General features: G+C 50.6%; 1 protein-coding gene across 1 annotated transcript in view; it reads right to left on the reverse strand.

Annotated features, from left to right (window-relative positions):
* The window catches only part of ARIH1 (ariadne RBR E3 ubiquitin protein ligase 1), a 60,347-nt gene extending 49,973 nt beyond the window's left edge, over positions 1-10,374 (reverse strand). The window contains exon 1 of the mRNA XM_065687943.1: positions 9,927-10,374. Within this exon, the coding sequence (XP_065544015.1) occupies positions 9,927-10,295 (369 nt within the window). The 5' untranslated portion in view covers positions 10,296-10,374. The remainder of the gene's footprint in view (positions 1-9,926) is intronic.
* Between the last annotated feature and the right edge of the window lie 5,540 nt (positions 10,375-15,914).

Here is a 15,914-nt window from a genome sequence, read left to right on the forward strand (position 1 = left end):
CTTTCACTCATCACAGAAGTATTACTGCTATCAAACCCAAGATCTTGGATGCATTTGTTCATCAGATCCTCGCAGCACTGATGAAATCCAGGAGGTCACAGAAACTGTTCCTTTATTAATCATTTCTATTTCACCCCAAAGACCCCCACTTCACACAAAGCCAAACTTTGCACTAACTGCATTCACCAAGATCACTTCAGGTGAAGAGGAACACAGAAGGAGAACCCTCTTTCTTCACTCTAAGGCAAGAGCTTAGGTCAGGGCTTACTAGAGCCTGTCAGAGCTCCCAGAAGAGAAGTGAAGCTGCTAACTGAATGTTGGAGTGTTTTTCTCCCTAGCTTTTTAATTAAAAGCTGCTGTTCAGCCTAGTTTTAATGCAGATTGATCAGCGAAGCTCCGTCACTTCTGAGCACCTACTCTGGAGTCTAACCTCATCAGGCCTCATCACGTCTCCTTCAGTTATCCCTGAGACATGGATCTCAGACATTCTCCCTTCTAAGGAGAATGGAGGACCTCAGAGGTCCTTAACTCTTTTCCAGACCATTCCTTCCACTTCCCTATTTCTCAGATCCCTGACACTTCCTAGGACAGAGATTATTAGGAGTTAACTTATTCTTAGGTTAGCCTTCCCACAGAGGAAAGCTCACTGCAAGGCGGACTGTTTACTCAAGTGAATTCTCCTGGTTTCCCCTAATCCTTCTCCACATTTCCATCTGCCAGACAAAGGAATGCCAATTGTATTTGTATTTGTTACACAAGAACTCACACAGTCCAGCGCTACCAGCTGCAGAGGGGCTCAGAGCTGGGAAAAACTACCCCGAGCTCTTTCAAAAGTTATATACACACCTATAATGCAATGTGCACCCAAAACAGGCCACCAAAGCCTTGTCTTCAGGTGCATTTCTTTTGCTGACAGTAAAGAGTTGGGCAGCTCCACCATCACTTCAGGAAGATGGAGCAAAGCAACTGCTCATGGGGACAAGCACGGGGCTGGCTGAGAGTGGCCTATTTCATCAGTTCACCAACCCCATTCATTATGTGTCCCTGCAAACAGCTGTAGCCATGCAGCAAGGGAATGGGAACTGCCCAACGTACATGCAACCATGCCCCTACTTCAGGCTGCAGGTAGAAGTCTCCCTACACAAGAAGCACTGCTTGGGATATTCAGTACCCAAAGAAACTCAAAGCACCAGAACAGCTCAAGTCTGTTGGTGTTACAAGCCAAGCAGCAACGGAAGCCTACCAGCCTTAGCTCAGAAAACCAAAGCAAAACCTAAAAGGAAGTTACCTGGCCTTCCCTACACAGTGACTATTTCAGCAGCTTCCACTCACACATCAAAGCAGCACAGGAAGGGTAAAAACCAAGTATGTCCTGACTTGATCTTTATGTAATGGGGTTGTTCAAGCACCAGCCACTTCCTCTGTGGCTCTGAAAAGGTTTTGCTAAAGTAAACAGGACAAATGCACTTTGCCAGGGTACTACACTCACCAGCTCACTCAACGCACTCCAGAGGCCGCCTTCGCTTGCTAATACCAGGCAGGAAGCAGAAGCCTTCAGAAGTACTTAAAAGTTTTCATTTCTTTATCTTGGAAGAAAGTCTCTTCATGCCTTCTCCTTAATAGGAGAAAGCAGATATTAAAGAACAAAATAGTCAGAACTCACACCCAAACTCATCTGTTATTTTGCCACTTGACTACTTTCAGGTGCAACTACAGAGATTGTTCTAGTTCTATGTTTTCCAGTGTGTTTTCTCCACTTCAAAAGGACTTTAACTGTGCCCAGGCAGAATCCTTCTGAGCCAGGATCTCCTACTCTATCCTGTCTACCCACTGGAGAACAGAGCTCCAAGTCTTCATCCCTCATCTGTGAAATCAGGCACAAAACATTATTCCATCAGGCACAGACAGTTTTTCTGAAGGGCTGTAAAGGCAATACGCAAATATCCCAGCTTTTCCTTTCCCACGTCAGGGATTACCTCCCTGCAGCTCCCAGATTCCTCACATCACACAGCAATCAAAGCTTGATCTTCTGCGAATTAAGGGGCACCCTCCCCACACAGAAAGGCACACTACTGTTGTCACAGAACGTGCAGGGCTCCTCAGACAAGGAAGTCAGGCAAAGAATAGAGTAAGTCATAGGCAAAACCTTTTCTCTCTCATCCCTTTACGTATCAGCCATGAGTACTTTCCCAGAAGACCTAATTTTGAAGCAGATGACCAAGAGAGGATCCTTGCACTGCTCGTCCCTGGCAAACAGAGGTGCCACATGGTGTTCTGGGATGTAAAAGTTTTAACCGAGGAAGACACAAAACCAAGAATGCTTTAGAAAATGAACTTAATGTGCCAGCCAGAGTAAGTGAGCACCACCAAAAAGTGATCAGGAACTAGAAAGAAGGCCAAGCAGCAGATGTAGCTGGTACAAAGATTACCATGCAGTTAATCCTAAATTATGGGCAAGAAACACTTGCCACAGCACTCTCAGTTGCTCCCTGTCCCTAGCAGCATCATTTGGTTCCTCTCCCCAGTACATCCAGAGATCTATAACCTTTTGCCATCACACAGATGTGCCAGAGCTTGTCACAACACAGTCACAGCTACAATGGCTTACTGGCCTTTTCCTTGTTCCAAGTGACTTAGATACTGCTGAAAGTCATCTGTGTAAGGCTTCGGATCTGGAACAATTCCTGACATTTGGCAAAAGCTCTCTGTCTCTAAAAACAGGCAAAGGACTGGACGCAGACAGTTGCTGGAGCGTTACGTACATACAGTGATTCAAACACTAACCACAGTGAGCCACTCTGAATACCAAAAATAATCACCCAGCATTGCTATGCCATGTAAACAAGGGGCTTCTTCTGAGCGGGTGGCTGTGGTTATACAGGCATTTCAAACTGTGAAAAGACACCAAGTTGTGAAGCACAACCACCACCAACCCAAGTTACACGTGAAACTCAACTACTGCAGAAGCCTTGGAAAAAGTCTTCAAAGCATGCATTGAAACAGTATTTCCGGCTCAAGATGAAAAGCTAAAAGCAAGCTAAGGAAACAGACACAGGCCAGGCAAGGTTGAGGTTTTCAACATTCCCAACTGCAAACAGCTGGGATGGCAAAGATACTTACATATTGTCCCAATTTTCACTACCAAATTAAGAGAACTGTGTTACTCCAGCTTATGCAGGGTCTGTCACATCCTCATGGCACTGGAGCCTCCTGCACCCACAGCCTACAGGAGCCCAGCAAACACACAGGCATCTGTATTCCAGGCTGCACTCAAATGCACCATTCGGCACCAATGAGTAGCTACAAACCCTCCATGTGTCTGATGCTGAATGAGGCTGCAGGTTGCTTGGAATCGCTGAAGCTCCTGCAGGACTTGATGAAATCCAGCAGCATTATGTGCTTGTAGACATGCAAGAGAAAAATTCCTCCCTGTGAGGGTGCTGAGGCGCTGGCACAGGGTGCCCAGAGAAGCTGTGGCTGCCCCATCCCTGGCAGTGCTCAAGGCCAGGTTGGACACAGGGGCTTGGACCAAGCTGCTCCAGTGGAAGGGGTCCCTGCCCGGGGCAGTGGTCAGAACTGGATGGGCTTTAAGGTCCCTTCAATCCAAACATCCTGTGATTCAATGAAAATCCTCAAAACATTCCTTACAGCTGCCAGTAATACAGTGCAGCCAGACACAAACAGAAAACATCACTTGCAATACTTTGAGATCACTCCAACTCCACACGTAATAGAAGTCAAGAGGACTGGAAGCATGACCCTGAGCAGGCAAGTTACAGACAGAACTACACAGATGTATTCACAGACTTCAGTTACTTCCCATGGCAAGTCACAGCTCTTTTGATAAATTCTGGATACTTTTCCAGTTACCAACCATTCAAAATGGACTTACCTAAGCAGGGGAATGAGCAACCACAATCTCCAGATAGAAGGGGCTTCCACTATTACAGCAAGAGCACAACTTGGAGATCAACAATGACTTCCTTAAACTGCTCCATTACATATGGGAGCAAAGAGCAGAACCCCATTCTTGCTTATTTGATCTCATTCATGAAGTGAAGGGGAAGAAAGATTATTTTCAAAACAGAAAGCTGAAAACAATTCAACAGACCCCAGGGACACTTGGGGAGGTGCTGTACATGCAGCTACTTTAATGGCATCACTTCAAACAAATGGTGAAGTGTTCCAGGTCTCAGTTTGAATGGCAAGAAGTGGAGACTGTCAAATTGAAATCCTGCACACTTTGCTCCTAAATTTAACTGTGCCAAACAGCACCGAGCAAAAATAATGTCAAATATTCTTTTAATAGCCACAGGGCCACTCTGTGCTTCCACACATCACAGGAACACAAAGAGCATCAGAGGCTGGGGGGTTATTTCCTACCATGATCTTTAACTCACACAAGGCTAAAACAAAGGAGTCAGAGTTGGAGATAAGTATAAAAGTGGAAGCTGTCATTTCATTTTAATCATGCTTTAACACCCAAAAATAGCTATTGTTTCACATCAAGGGCCACAAACGCTGCAGTCTCAATTACAACTTCTCTGTGGCACACCAGTGCAATTTATAGCAGAACTAACACTCCTCCTTTGCATGGCAAGTAGGGTCCTGCTCACTAAAATTAAACCCACAGGGAACAGCAATAACTGTATTTACTATTTGCTTCTCACTTTCAGAAACAAATGTTTAAAAGCAGCTAAAAAACAAAGAGTGTTTTCAGTTTCACTCTGAAAACATCCCTAATGCATGCCAGTCCCCATCTGCCTCCACGAGGCCCCTGAGAGAAGGCTGCCTTGTTGTGATGTTCGAAAAATGATGTTGAGACAAAAGAAAGCAGCATCAAATGTTTTCACTCCTGGCCAGCCATGAGATTTACATCTGGCCTAACCGAAAACCGAAGCACTAAAAGCAAACGGGTCATTTAAGTGCAAAGTTGAAGTTCCTCTGGAGACTTCACAGACACTGGTTCTGCTGAAATTTAAAATAATGCTTAAAATATTCTATTATATTCAGAATTACATGTCTTGGCAGGCAGGGAACAAATACCATGTCAATTGCAAAAGCTTTGCAGTGATGGCTTATGCCAGATTTCAGGAATGCTTTGTCACAACCAAGTCTACTGTGTTCCGTGGAAATATTAAATGCATTCCTTCTATAATGAAACACCTTATAAACACCCCATGACAGAAACACAGCATTTAACAAAGTATTTCCTTTCAGCATCACAACATTAGGGCCCTAACACGAATTTTATTATCAAATAGCTAACCACATGATACAAGAAGTTGGAGGTTGCAAATTCACCTCGCGCCACAGCGCAAGCGGACCCGAGCGCGAGAAGCATCAGCCTCAAGTGCTTCCACCCACAGCCTCCTACCCAGCGCTTGTCAAGTAGCTTCAAGTACTCCGAGTCTTCAAGATGTCATCTCTAGCTTTAAATATGGATTTAAGCACAACCCTGTACACCAGCAGCTATTCCTGCTGCTCACTGGCACGTCATTCCCTTTTGGACAATGTATTTGGAACGTACTGCCCACAGCACTCAATTACACCAGCATCAGGGAAGTTTCCTCAGTTACAACTAGAAATCAGTATGTTCTGTCCTAGCAAATGAAGCTGCTGTTTGATACGACCCCTTCTGCCACAGGATAGTGGCTTCACACTTGCTGTGACAAGGCTCTATTTAACAGCAGGGCTGTGACATTCCGGGGGACATCTGCACCACCTCAGTCTTGCAACCTCTCGAAACAGCCATCCTTCAACACATTAACAAACACAGCTTTGTAACTTCAGAGTGGACTCAGGTTTGGCCTTACTTTAATGGCAAAGCTTTTATCCTGTAAGGACCTGACCTTACTTCCAAAGACGTCATCCAGCATCATCATGTAAATGAGTAACCAGTTGTTGTTACCAGCACTCAGATGTTACACATTACCTGTTCTGCTATGAAGAACCTTAAAGCCTATAGTAAAAAGAAAAGGTATTTTTGAGCTAGAGTAACTTTTGTTGGGCCCAGTGATGCCACCTCCTTCCAGAGGAAGGCCAGGTTCAGGCATGAAGTTCAACATGCCCACAACCACACAGCACAACACCCGGCTGCATCCAGAACTCTGCTCCCTACTCTGGGGTGGGGAAACAAAAGAGAAGCAGCTCAACTCCCATTTCAGAGCTTTGTTTTTAACACCAGCCGCCTCAGAGCTCCATCCCAGTATTTCCAGTCCCTCACCATTACAAAGTCCAGAAAGAATGAAGGTGGTCAGTGACATCACAATGATGTCATTGGAATGCTCCAGAAAAAGGTGACCAAAAAGAGGAAACAAACCCAACTCAAATATGGAAATCACACAAGCTCTCAACAAGGCAAGGAGGAGACTGGGCCAAGCAAAGCTACAGAGACACAGATCATCATGTGCTCTCTTCAGAGTAGAAATAAACATGCTGTTCTAAACAGTTTTCAAGTTTATTTTCAGAGAATCTAGAGCAAAGATGGAAACAGCAATCTGACTGCTCTTAAAAAGGCATTCACAGCAGCAGCAAATTAATTGGACCAAAGTTCAGATATAAAGAACACAGGGAAGATGTTCAGCTGTGGGGTAAAGGCCTCTGAGAGAAACCCTTTTGTGCAGCATCACTCTATTGTCCAGGTTCTTAGAGCTCTTCAGTTTTCTGCCAGCAGCTGGGAAACTATCAGAACTCAGCCTGTTTACTTTGACAACCAAAATTCAAACTAACATGTTAAATGACTCTCTACCCTGCATAGTTGTAGGGATGGAATGGAAGTGATACTCTCAGGTGGGGAGTCTCAGCCAATTGACAGTACAAGTTTAAGGAGCTAATTCATACCCCCATTTTTGTGTTCAGAGAGGAAGGGGAATTCTAGTTGTGCAACATAAAGAGTCAAAGGAAATTATGAGCACTGATGCCAAATACTGCACAAAAATCATCGTGAAACACCTGAAGTCCTGCTTATGCTCAGAAAAAAAGGAGGAAATGCAAAGTAAATACTTGAGTCGTTCTGAAGCCTGCCTCATTCACTGGCAGTTTAGTGGTTTCAGCAGGCCAAGCGATAAGGAGAGGCACCAGCTCGGCACCAAACAGGCATCTTCAAGAGCCTGTCGCACACCATAGCACAAGTTACAGCCTCTATAACCAGCAAGCGTACCACAAGTTAGCTACTACTTCTGCAGAGTCTTTGTCAGCAAAAAATCCCTGTCCTGACAAGCTCATTTTTCGTAAGTAGTTTGCATTTGGAAATGACTAAATAGATGGGAGGATGAATTTGAGTCCCTTCAACTAGCAGTACTATCAGCTAATAAGCTGCTAAAATGTAGTGTTTTAATATGAACAAAGGCTGTTTAATACAGAGTTATACCTGCCACAGCTCAGATACCCCCTTGCAGATACTTCATGGCTCACTGATAACTCTTCCTTTCACTGCAGCTGCTGAGATGATCAACTGAAAAACAAAATCTCATTTATAACCTTACTCCTGTTCAGAAGAAATCAGTACCTCCCTGATTAGAGGGCATGAAACCTACCACTGAAGTCTTCAGGTACTGGGCACCTCTACATTACACCCTCACTTGAACAAATAAGTTCCCAAGCACCAAAACATAACCACAACTGTCATTACTTGATACCCAAAACCCCATGTAGATATTCAAAGACCACAGCCATCCAGTACTTGAGTGGAACAAGTGAATCACAGCACTGCAACTGAGGATCCGCAGCAGGATCCTGAGCCAACGGGTCTCCAGAAAAGGTTTAGTGAACCAGAAAAGCAGCAGCAGCAGCAATCCTGGTTGGGTGCCAAAACCCAAGGAAATAAACAGAACAGAGCCCTGGAAGATTTCGTCACCACCAACAGAAGCAAAGATGAGCAAATACTGAAGCATCCACTGAACTGAGTTCACTTATCCCTGAATAGACTAGAAATCTACTGGCAGTTAAGCTGGCATTTAAAAGCCATTCAGAGCAACTGAATGTTTTTCTACCCTCTTCTGATACCTTCCAGGGCTTAAGCTGATTTTAGGTCCCGAGTTTACCCATGACAACCTAAACAACCAGAGTTTCTGCACTCTGCTCTGTTCAACCAGGAGTAGCTACTGCAAACCCAACACAAATAACTGAAGCATAGGCAACAGCCACGGCGGTTCTATGTAGGCAGTTCACGAGGCTTCTGCAGAGCCCAACGCAGCCAAGTCCATGGCAGGGTCAGATCTCCTGCTGCCACCCATGTGTAGAAGGGTCTCTTCACCTGTATTGACTTCTCTCCACTAGTTCTGCAAATCAGAGGTCAAGTGCACATGTCATACAGCTCAAAGGCAGTACAAGAGAGGGGAAAAAACCCGGAGACCAGAAACGAGGACCTTGTCTAAGAAATCAGTTCATGAAGAACATGCAGGTGAGAGCAGCAAGGAAGACCTGGAGCAGGAATACTCACTGCTCCAAAAGGCAGGAATTTTTCCACCACTTTGCTCCTGTAAATATAGAACAATGGCAGAATCTGTTCAATATCATCAGTCCATGTCATGATTTTCCCAGTGTTGGTCACTAAATCCAGACTCAAAGAGTAAAAAATTCCAGTTATTATTTGCATGTCTACTCATCATTTGTTTCCCTCCTTATATGAGGATCAATAACTGGTGGCAAACAAACATCCATACTGAACCATGAGCCTTTAACTGCAGGATAATCAGCTAATCTAAAGAGACTTCTTTACTCAGCTTTACATGTACGGTACTGTCATTAAAGTTATAAATGTTGACTGAAGAAATGCCATTTACTCATTTGGTACGCAAATACTTGTAGAGCTGCTTGCATAAAGCTCCATATAAGCTACGGTGCATTTACGGGACATAAACCAACATTTTAAAGCTGCTATTACAGCTACCGTAGAGCACAGAGTAGCTGGGCAAATGCATTCACTGAAGCATCTTGTCTTTAAGCTGACCTACCAACACTGGAACAACTACCAACAACTGGCAAAGCAACTGGTTTTGGGGCACTCTATCCTTCAACATTTCACTTTCTCACACTAACCGTCTTGGCAGATTGGAAAAGAAACGTCTTCAGTTTACTCTAACTCTGAATAATCCCATGTAAATGGAACAAAAGGAAACTCGCACACTCTGGTCACCTGCAGAAACTTTATGGTGAGCTGGAGTAAAGCCTGGCCATAAACATTTCCAAAGGGAAGCCAGAGAGCTCCAGCAGCTTGAAATTCCTGCCAAAAGCTCAAGAGCCAACTGATAAGACTTAGATACTTTCATCTGAAGTCAGCAAATGTTATTTCAAACTCAGTATCTATTTGAACACTATGTGCTTAAACCTGGAGACAGAAGAGTTAGTGTTCGCAGCAGTGGCTCGTATCCCTCCGTCTATGCTGGAAATAATCACAAGGTTCAGCCCCATGAGCTGGTGGAGCCCGTCTGGATATGCCAGGGGGGAAGGGAAGGGAGAAGGCAGCAAAACCAGAGCCGTGCCCGGCTGCCTCTCCCCAAATTCCAGAGCTTGCCAACGGCTCCCCGGCTCCCGGGACGAGCCGCGGGGTAAACCCCCCGCTCGGCCAGCGTGAAGACGGAGCGGGGGAAGGTAAAACGCAGGTTGCAGCCCACCGGCTGGCAACCACACAAAGAAACAGGAGTCCTTCATAGCCAAAGGCCGCGTTCCCTACGCTTCCACGGCAGGAAGCGAGCTCCAGGCCTGTCCCTAGGGGCCTCCCCGCGGGAAGGGAGTGCCGAGGACCCCCCCGCTGCCTCCAGCGAGGGGCTGGGGGCTCGCTCGGAGGAGCTGTGGGCCGCGGGAGGCCCGGGCCCGGCGCCGCTCAGGCGAGGCCCGCTGGCGGCGCGGCCCGGCCCGACCCGCCTCCCCCTCGCCGCCGGTGCCCGGCCCCGGCCCCGGGGATGGGGGGGGGGGGTCCGCACCTGGATGACCTCGTTGACCTCGCGGATGCACTCCACCATGTGCTGCAGGATCTGCTCGGCCGTCAGCACCTCGTAGCGATAATCCTCCTCCTGCTCGGGGCCGCCGCCGCCGCCGGGGCCCGGTCCGCCGCCCAGCCCGCCTCCACCGCCGCCGCCGCCGGGGCCCAGCCCTCCCGTTTCACCGCCTAGCAACCCGTCGCGCTCTCCGCCGACGCGCAGCCCGGGCTCCACCAGCTCCACCTCGCCCAGGTCCAGGTTATCGTCGGGCTCGTCCTCCTCGTCGTCCTCCTCGTCCTCCTCCGCGCCGCTGTCCTCGCTGCACTCCTCGTCCTCGTCGAACTCGTAGTTGTAACCCTCGTCCGAGTCCATGGCGAGGCGGTGAAGTAACGGCGGCGGCTCGCGCGGCGCCCCCCGCCCCGCCACCGCCCCCCCCCGCTGGTCCCGGCCCCGCCGCGCCTCAACCGCCGCCAACAAAGGGACGCGGCCGACCCGCTCCGTCACCGCGCGCCGCGCACGCACCGCACGTCACGCCGCGGCGCGTGACGCACCGCGCCGCGCCTGCGCCGCCGCCGCCATCTCCCCTCCACCGCGCCGGGAGCCATCTTGAGTGAGCGACACCCCCCGCCCCAAACACACACACACCCCCCCCCTCACCCCGCCCGCCGCCGGCGCCATCTTGAGTGTGGCGCGGAGCCATCTTGAGAGTGGCGGGTGGAGCGAGGAGGAGGAGGGTTGATACCGGCTTCCCTTGTACCGGCTTCCCCTTCACGGACGCAGGTGCGGGCGCGGCAGGGTGGCGGGGATGTGTGGCGGAGGTGCGGCAGGGAGCGCTTCTCCGGGCTCCTGTCAGCCGGGCGCGGAGGGGAGGCCCCCAGCGCAGCCATCACCCGGTGCGGCACCTGTGGGGAGGGACTTGTGAGGGGAGTGTGAGGGAAAACCGGTTGTTGTGCCTCAAAATCGGAATAAAACTGCACTGAGACCGCATCCAGGCGGTACTTTATGTGAAGCCGTGGGATAAACGTGCGCCTGCCATCCCCGGAGGGACCCTGGCTGTGCCGGGAGCATCTCTGGACTCCAGCTTTGCGGCTGGTCGGTGGCGGTGATGACAGCCGGTGACGAGGGCTTGACTCCCTCCTTCAGTGTTGCTATTTGGCGGTTTGGGGAGAACACGCGTGTCAGCACCAGCACGGGGACAGCCCGTTCTCCCCCCGGCAGACAAGCCGCCATCGGCACACCCTGTGCCGGCCGTGGGCATGAGGCAGCGCCGTTGCTGGGCTACCCGGGCCTCTCGCTTGGACACCGCACCCCCGGCGAGCGGCGGACGCCGGGGTGCCACAGGGGCTGAGCACCCTTCGCCTCAGCCTTCCCTGCCCTCGCAGCAGCACGGCCGAGGCAGCTCTGCCTCTAGAGCAGTGCTGTGCTGGGCCGGGCACGGGGGAGGCGAACCGAGCTTTCTGTTTGCAACACTTCGGGGCGCAGAGGGGACTCCAGCCGGCTTGGAAACAAGGCTGCAGCCGGGCGCACCGGAGAGCCGGCTGCTCCCGACCCGTCAGGAGCCGGCACAGCCGCGGGACGGCTGCGGGGCCGCCTCCTCCGCCCGCGCTAATCCTCCGCCTCCTGGCGCCCCGGGGCGCCCTTTCCGCCGCGGGTGAAGCGGCCCCGTCCCGAGGCGGTGCCACCGGAACCGCTCCGCACACTCCGCCTGGCGCAACGCGGCGGGGCGAGAGCCGGCAGCTCTGCGGGCAGCAGTGACCGCCGTGCCCCGCGGGGGTGCGCGCAGCGCCCGGCGCGGCGGGGCCCCACTGCCCGCTCCCGTTTCAGCACACGTGCCTTGTGAAACAGGCAGAAAATTAGAAGCTGCCTCCAAAAGGGTGGTTTGTTTTCTGCTGGCGCACAGAAAGCGTAATGGTGGCCGCAGTGACTGGGGTTTGCGCTCAGGGTGACGCAGGCGGCTGCCCTTAGGGATCCGAGCAGATTGAGTGTCCGATGTCCTGGGTACATGTCTCTAGAAACCTTGATGGGTACAGCCTGCATCTTCAGACACACAAACAGCTCTGAAAGTCAGCTCCGGGTGTTCCATGGCATTACAGCCGCGACTACCCGTTGTCCTCCCCCGACTGTCACCATGTGAAGCTGTCCCCATCACACAGCTGGGGACAGCCTGTGCTCCCTGGGTTCTGCTCTGGCCGGTCAGGAGCAGCGCCGGGGGGTGTGGACCGGGCAGGCACGTTGCCTCATGCCAAGCGACCTAGTAACTAAAGCCAGGTCCCTAATTACCCTACTTACAGGGAATGACAGCGACCTGGGTGTTAATCATGCTGCCCTACATAAATACAAGCAGCCCCAGCTTTGTTCCGCTCCGGACATACCAGCTGGACATTTCCCAGGCAGGTGCCCCTCACACGTCAAGCCTCGGGGCTCAGCTGGTCACCATGCCCCCGAGGGGGACAGTGTGTCATCTCCTGAGTGACACTTTGGTAGCACTGTCCTGTCCAGCTGGAGACATGCCCACCTCCTTGTCAATACATGAGCACGCATGTGCCCACCGGACCCCAAGAAGCCAAGAAAGGTGTTGCCCAGACAGCCACGTTTTTGCTTTATCAGAGCTTTGCAGCTTCCCTGAGCCTGTGCTTGGACGCAAAACCGAGCCCAACCCTTCACTGAGGCGACCTTTCCCCCCGGTAACCAGTTCTCCTCCCGCTACTTGGGAGCACTGCAGGGGCTGGGCAGGACCGGGCATCCCCGTGCCCACGGTAACCCCGGCCGCGGGATCTCAGCGCCTCCCCGCTGCCCTCTCCTGGCCCCGGCACAGCTCTGCCAGATGCGCTGCTCCACAAGCTCAAGCCGTCGCCTTGCACAGGGGCCTTCCAAGGGCAGGAGCCGTGCTTCGGCAGCACAAAGCACAGTCATTTAGGAGCACACTTAAACCTCTCTGTGCACCCGGACTGCTTCCCTTTCTCTTATAATCTCGGTAATAAACATTTCTAAACAGTGACGGGATCTTCCCAATGCCATCCCGCAGAGATGGGAAGGCAGTTCTATAGTCACAACCCTATCTCTTCCCACAGCAAGACAGGGATCAGCACTTCACTGCAGGTTACTCCTCACTTAAAACACTAATATTTCTCAAAAATACTCTTTGGTGTGAAATTTCAGTTATGCCTTCTGCAAAAGGTCTTTCTTTCATTACAAAGTCTCCTACCTAATGGTCACACATGGAGCCCTGGGCATCCACCGGCTCCTTGTAGCTGGTTGGCAAAAGGCACCTGAGAAGAGCAGGGCTGCTGCCTGCAGCTCATCCCAAGGGGATCTGCTCGGCCTCTGGGGATTTTAGGACTCCAGCTGCAGAGGAGCGTGGAGAACCGCTCTTCTACCTGCTCTGAAAGATGATTTAGATGTTCATAGTCATCTGCTGCTTTTCCATTTTATTCATGCAAGAGCTTAATTACCCAAGTGATTCTAGTAACTGTTCATGCTGAAGCTGACAAGAGTAAAATATTGCACTGCAGTCAGCTCACTCCGTGAAGCACACGCTCAGTGGATTTACAGGAGTAGGGTCTCTGTGCACAAGGAGTTTGTCACCACACATCCACGGGCTCTGACTGATTCCAGTTCAGCTCCACAGCTGTGATTGAGAGCAGCCCAGGACGGCAGCCACAAAACCTCAGCCTCCACAACAACTCTCAGCACGTCCCTATGACAAGCTCCGTTTCATGACATCAAAATGCTGCGGAAGTGCTGGTGCCCACGACACAACCACCCCGGGGCTCCTGTGCTTGGAGATACACTATGGATTTGGCTGAACCTCCCACCTCACCCAGCCTCCCTCCTGCTCCCCTGCTCCTTGAGCCAGGCGGGATCTCTGGGAAAAGCCCATCTCTGCCATCACCAGAGACACACGGAGCTCCCACACTGGGCAGAAGGAAATCCAGGAGATGTCTTGATGCCTTGGGTTTGAGGCATTAACAACCTCACCCATGACATGGGCTGAGGTGCCCCCTGGATCACTGCTGTTTGTTCAGCCACCCCAAAGCTGTGTGAGCTGCAGATAATCCAGAGGAAAAAAGGCTTTGCAAGGAATACCAATAGTGCAAATACCACCAGGCTGAGCTCGAGCCCGGAACCTGGGTGCTTCAGACAGATTAACACATCTCACCTCGAGCTTTGTGCCTTAAACTCCACTCCTAAGTTCATAATTGTTGAAATACTTCTCTGAGGTGAGGCCCACTCCTGCCTGCTAGCTCCAAATCTCCCAGGCCTTGCACCCCTTACATGTACTCTCCCACCTGAAGAGGTCCCTTCTGTTGAACTCCATCTGTGCTGAGAAACTCATTTATCATATGCATCTGCTAAACTGTTCCATGGCAGCATCTAGTGTGGTACATGGTGGTCAAGGTGGATTGTAGCAACAGCAATTGTAGCTCCCTGCCAGCGACACCACAATGAGCAGTAGCATCGCTAAAACACAGAGATGTGCCACAGGAGGGCTGACACCCACAAAGACCCAGCACACACTGACCCTCACTTCCCCATGATCACCATCCTCAGTAATGCCACTGCAACATGGTGCAGCTGCTGCCCGCACTGCTTGCAATCCAAACACCATAATTATTCACCATGGCTGGAAGGGGAGGTAAACAGGTAAATGGAGAGAAGAAGTGTGCCCAGAACCCCTCTGAGATGCCAAAATTGAAGTCAGAGGACTACAGGCAGTCGCAGGCATTTCAAGATGATGATCTATGTGTTCCAAAGCCCTCGTGCAGCCACACCACCTGCAAGTCTCTCGACCTGAAGCTGGATTCACTCCAGAATGGCTGGGCTTAGACAACGTTTGGCTCAAAGAGCAAAGAGAATGCAACACTCATGCTCTGAGAAGGTTGTCATGAATGGCTTCCTCCATTCCTCTGTCCACAGCTCATTCGCTTCTCACCAGCAGAGGAATCTGTATGCAAAATGTCCTCATGATTCAATGCAGGAGCAGCAGTGTTACAGGGAATTAGGCAGCATAATAAATGGATTTATACCTTAAAAAAATGCTGTGGAACAAGGAACTGCACTGACAGCCCAAAGGCCATCTTCACGCCCCAGAGGCAAACAAACCAGAAAGACCCAAGTGTAACACCAGCCAGATTTCATAACAATTTGTGTCAGAACAAGGAATTTGGATTTCTACCAACTTCATTATCAGCAGTAAGCAGGTAACCCAGCAGAGTCCTGGTGCAGCACAGTGTTCTGCAGAGTCCCCCAGCAACTTGGCTGCCAGCTCTTGCAGTCCAAGAGATGAGAGGAGGGATTTGCAGGTACCTCCTTCTGCAAGGGCAGGCGCAGCGCGATGTCCTCAGCCCCATGCACTGACATTGAAGCCTTTAAACAAGTCTGTGGGGCTGGTGGCCAGAGTTAGGGCAGGCGGAGGTGCGGTGCGGGAGCACAGGTAAGCTCTGAACCTTGTGTCTCTGTGTTCCCTGCTGAACTGGCCTGAAGAGCCCAACCTTCCCAGGGGATAGATCACCTGGAGATGTGCTTCGAGACCACAAGCTGGTCTGTTGAATTGCTACTGAACAGCATCAGCAGCTTCTGGCTACTGCAGCTCTATGTCCCGTGCGGGACAGCGTGTAAAGCAGTTTCTTTTAGCCAGGCTCCCAAAGCTAAACACGTGCTTACGCAGTTTTCTTACATAAAACTGCATTCCTGAATCAGTCTGTTAGTCTAGATTAATGCTGGCCAGCTACAGATGAACTTGTCTGAGTCATCCCCTGGAGACATCAAGTTCCCTAAAATAGCAACAGCAACAGAATCCATTGAAAAGCTCGCATATCTCCATGGAAAGCTGTGATCATAATGCTGCACAGGAGTGTGGCAGGCACTGAAAAGAGGATTTGCTTCAGGTCAGGGCACTTTCAGTCTCAGGAAGCACAGCCCTGACGATGCCGCTGACGTTGCCTGATGCGACACAGCAACAAACTGTCTTGGGGTTTGGTGGTTGTTTCT

This window comes from Lathamus discolor, chromosome 8, assembly GCF_037157495.1.
Source record: "Lathamus discolor isolate bLatDis1 chromosome 8, bLatDis1.hap1, whole genome shotgun sequence".
Taxonomy (NCBI): domain Eukaryota; kingdom Metazoa; phylum Chordata; class Aves; order Psittaciformes; family Psittacidae; genus Lathamus; species Lathamus discolor.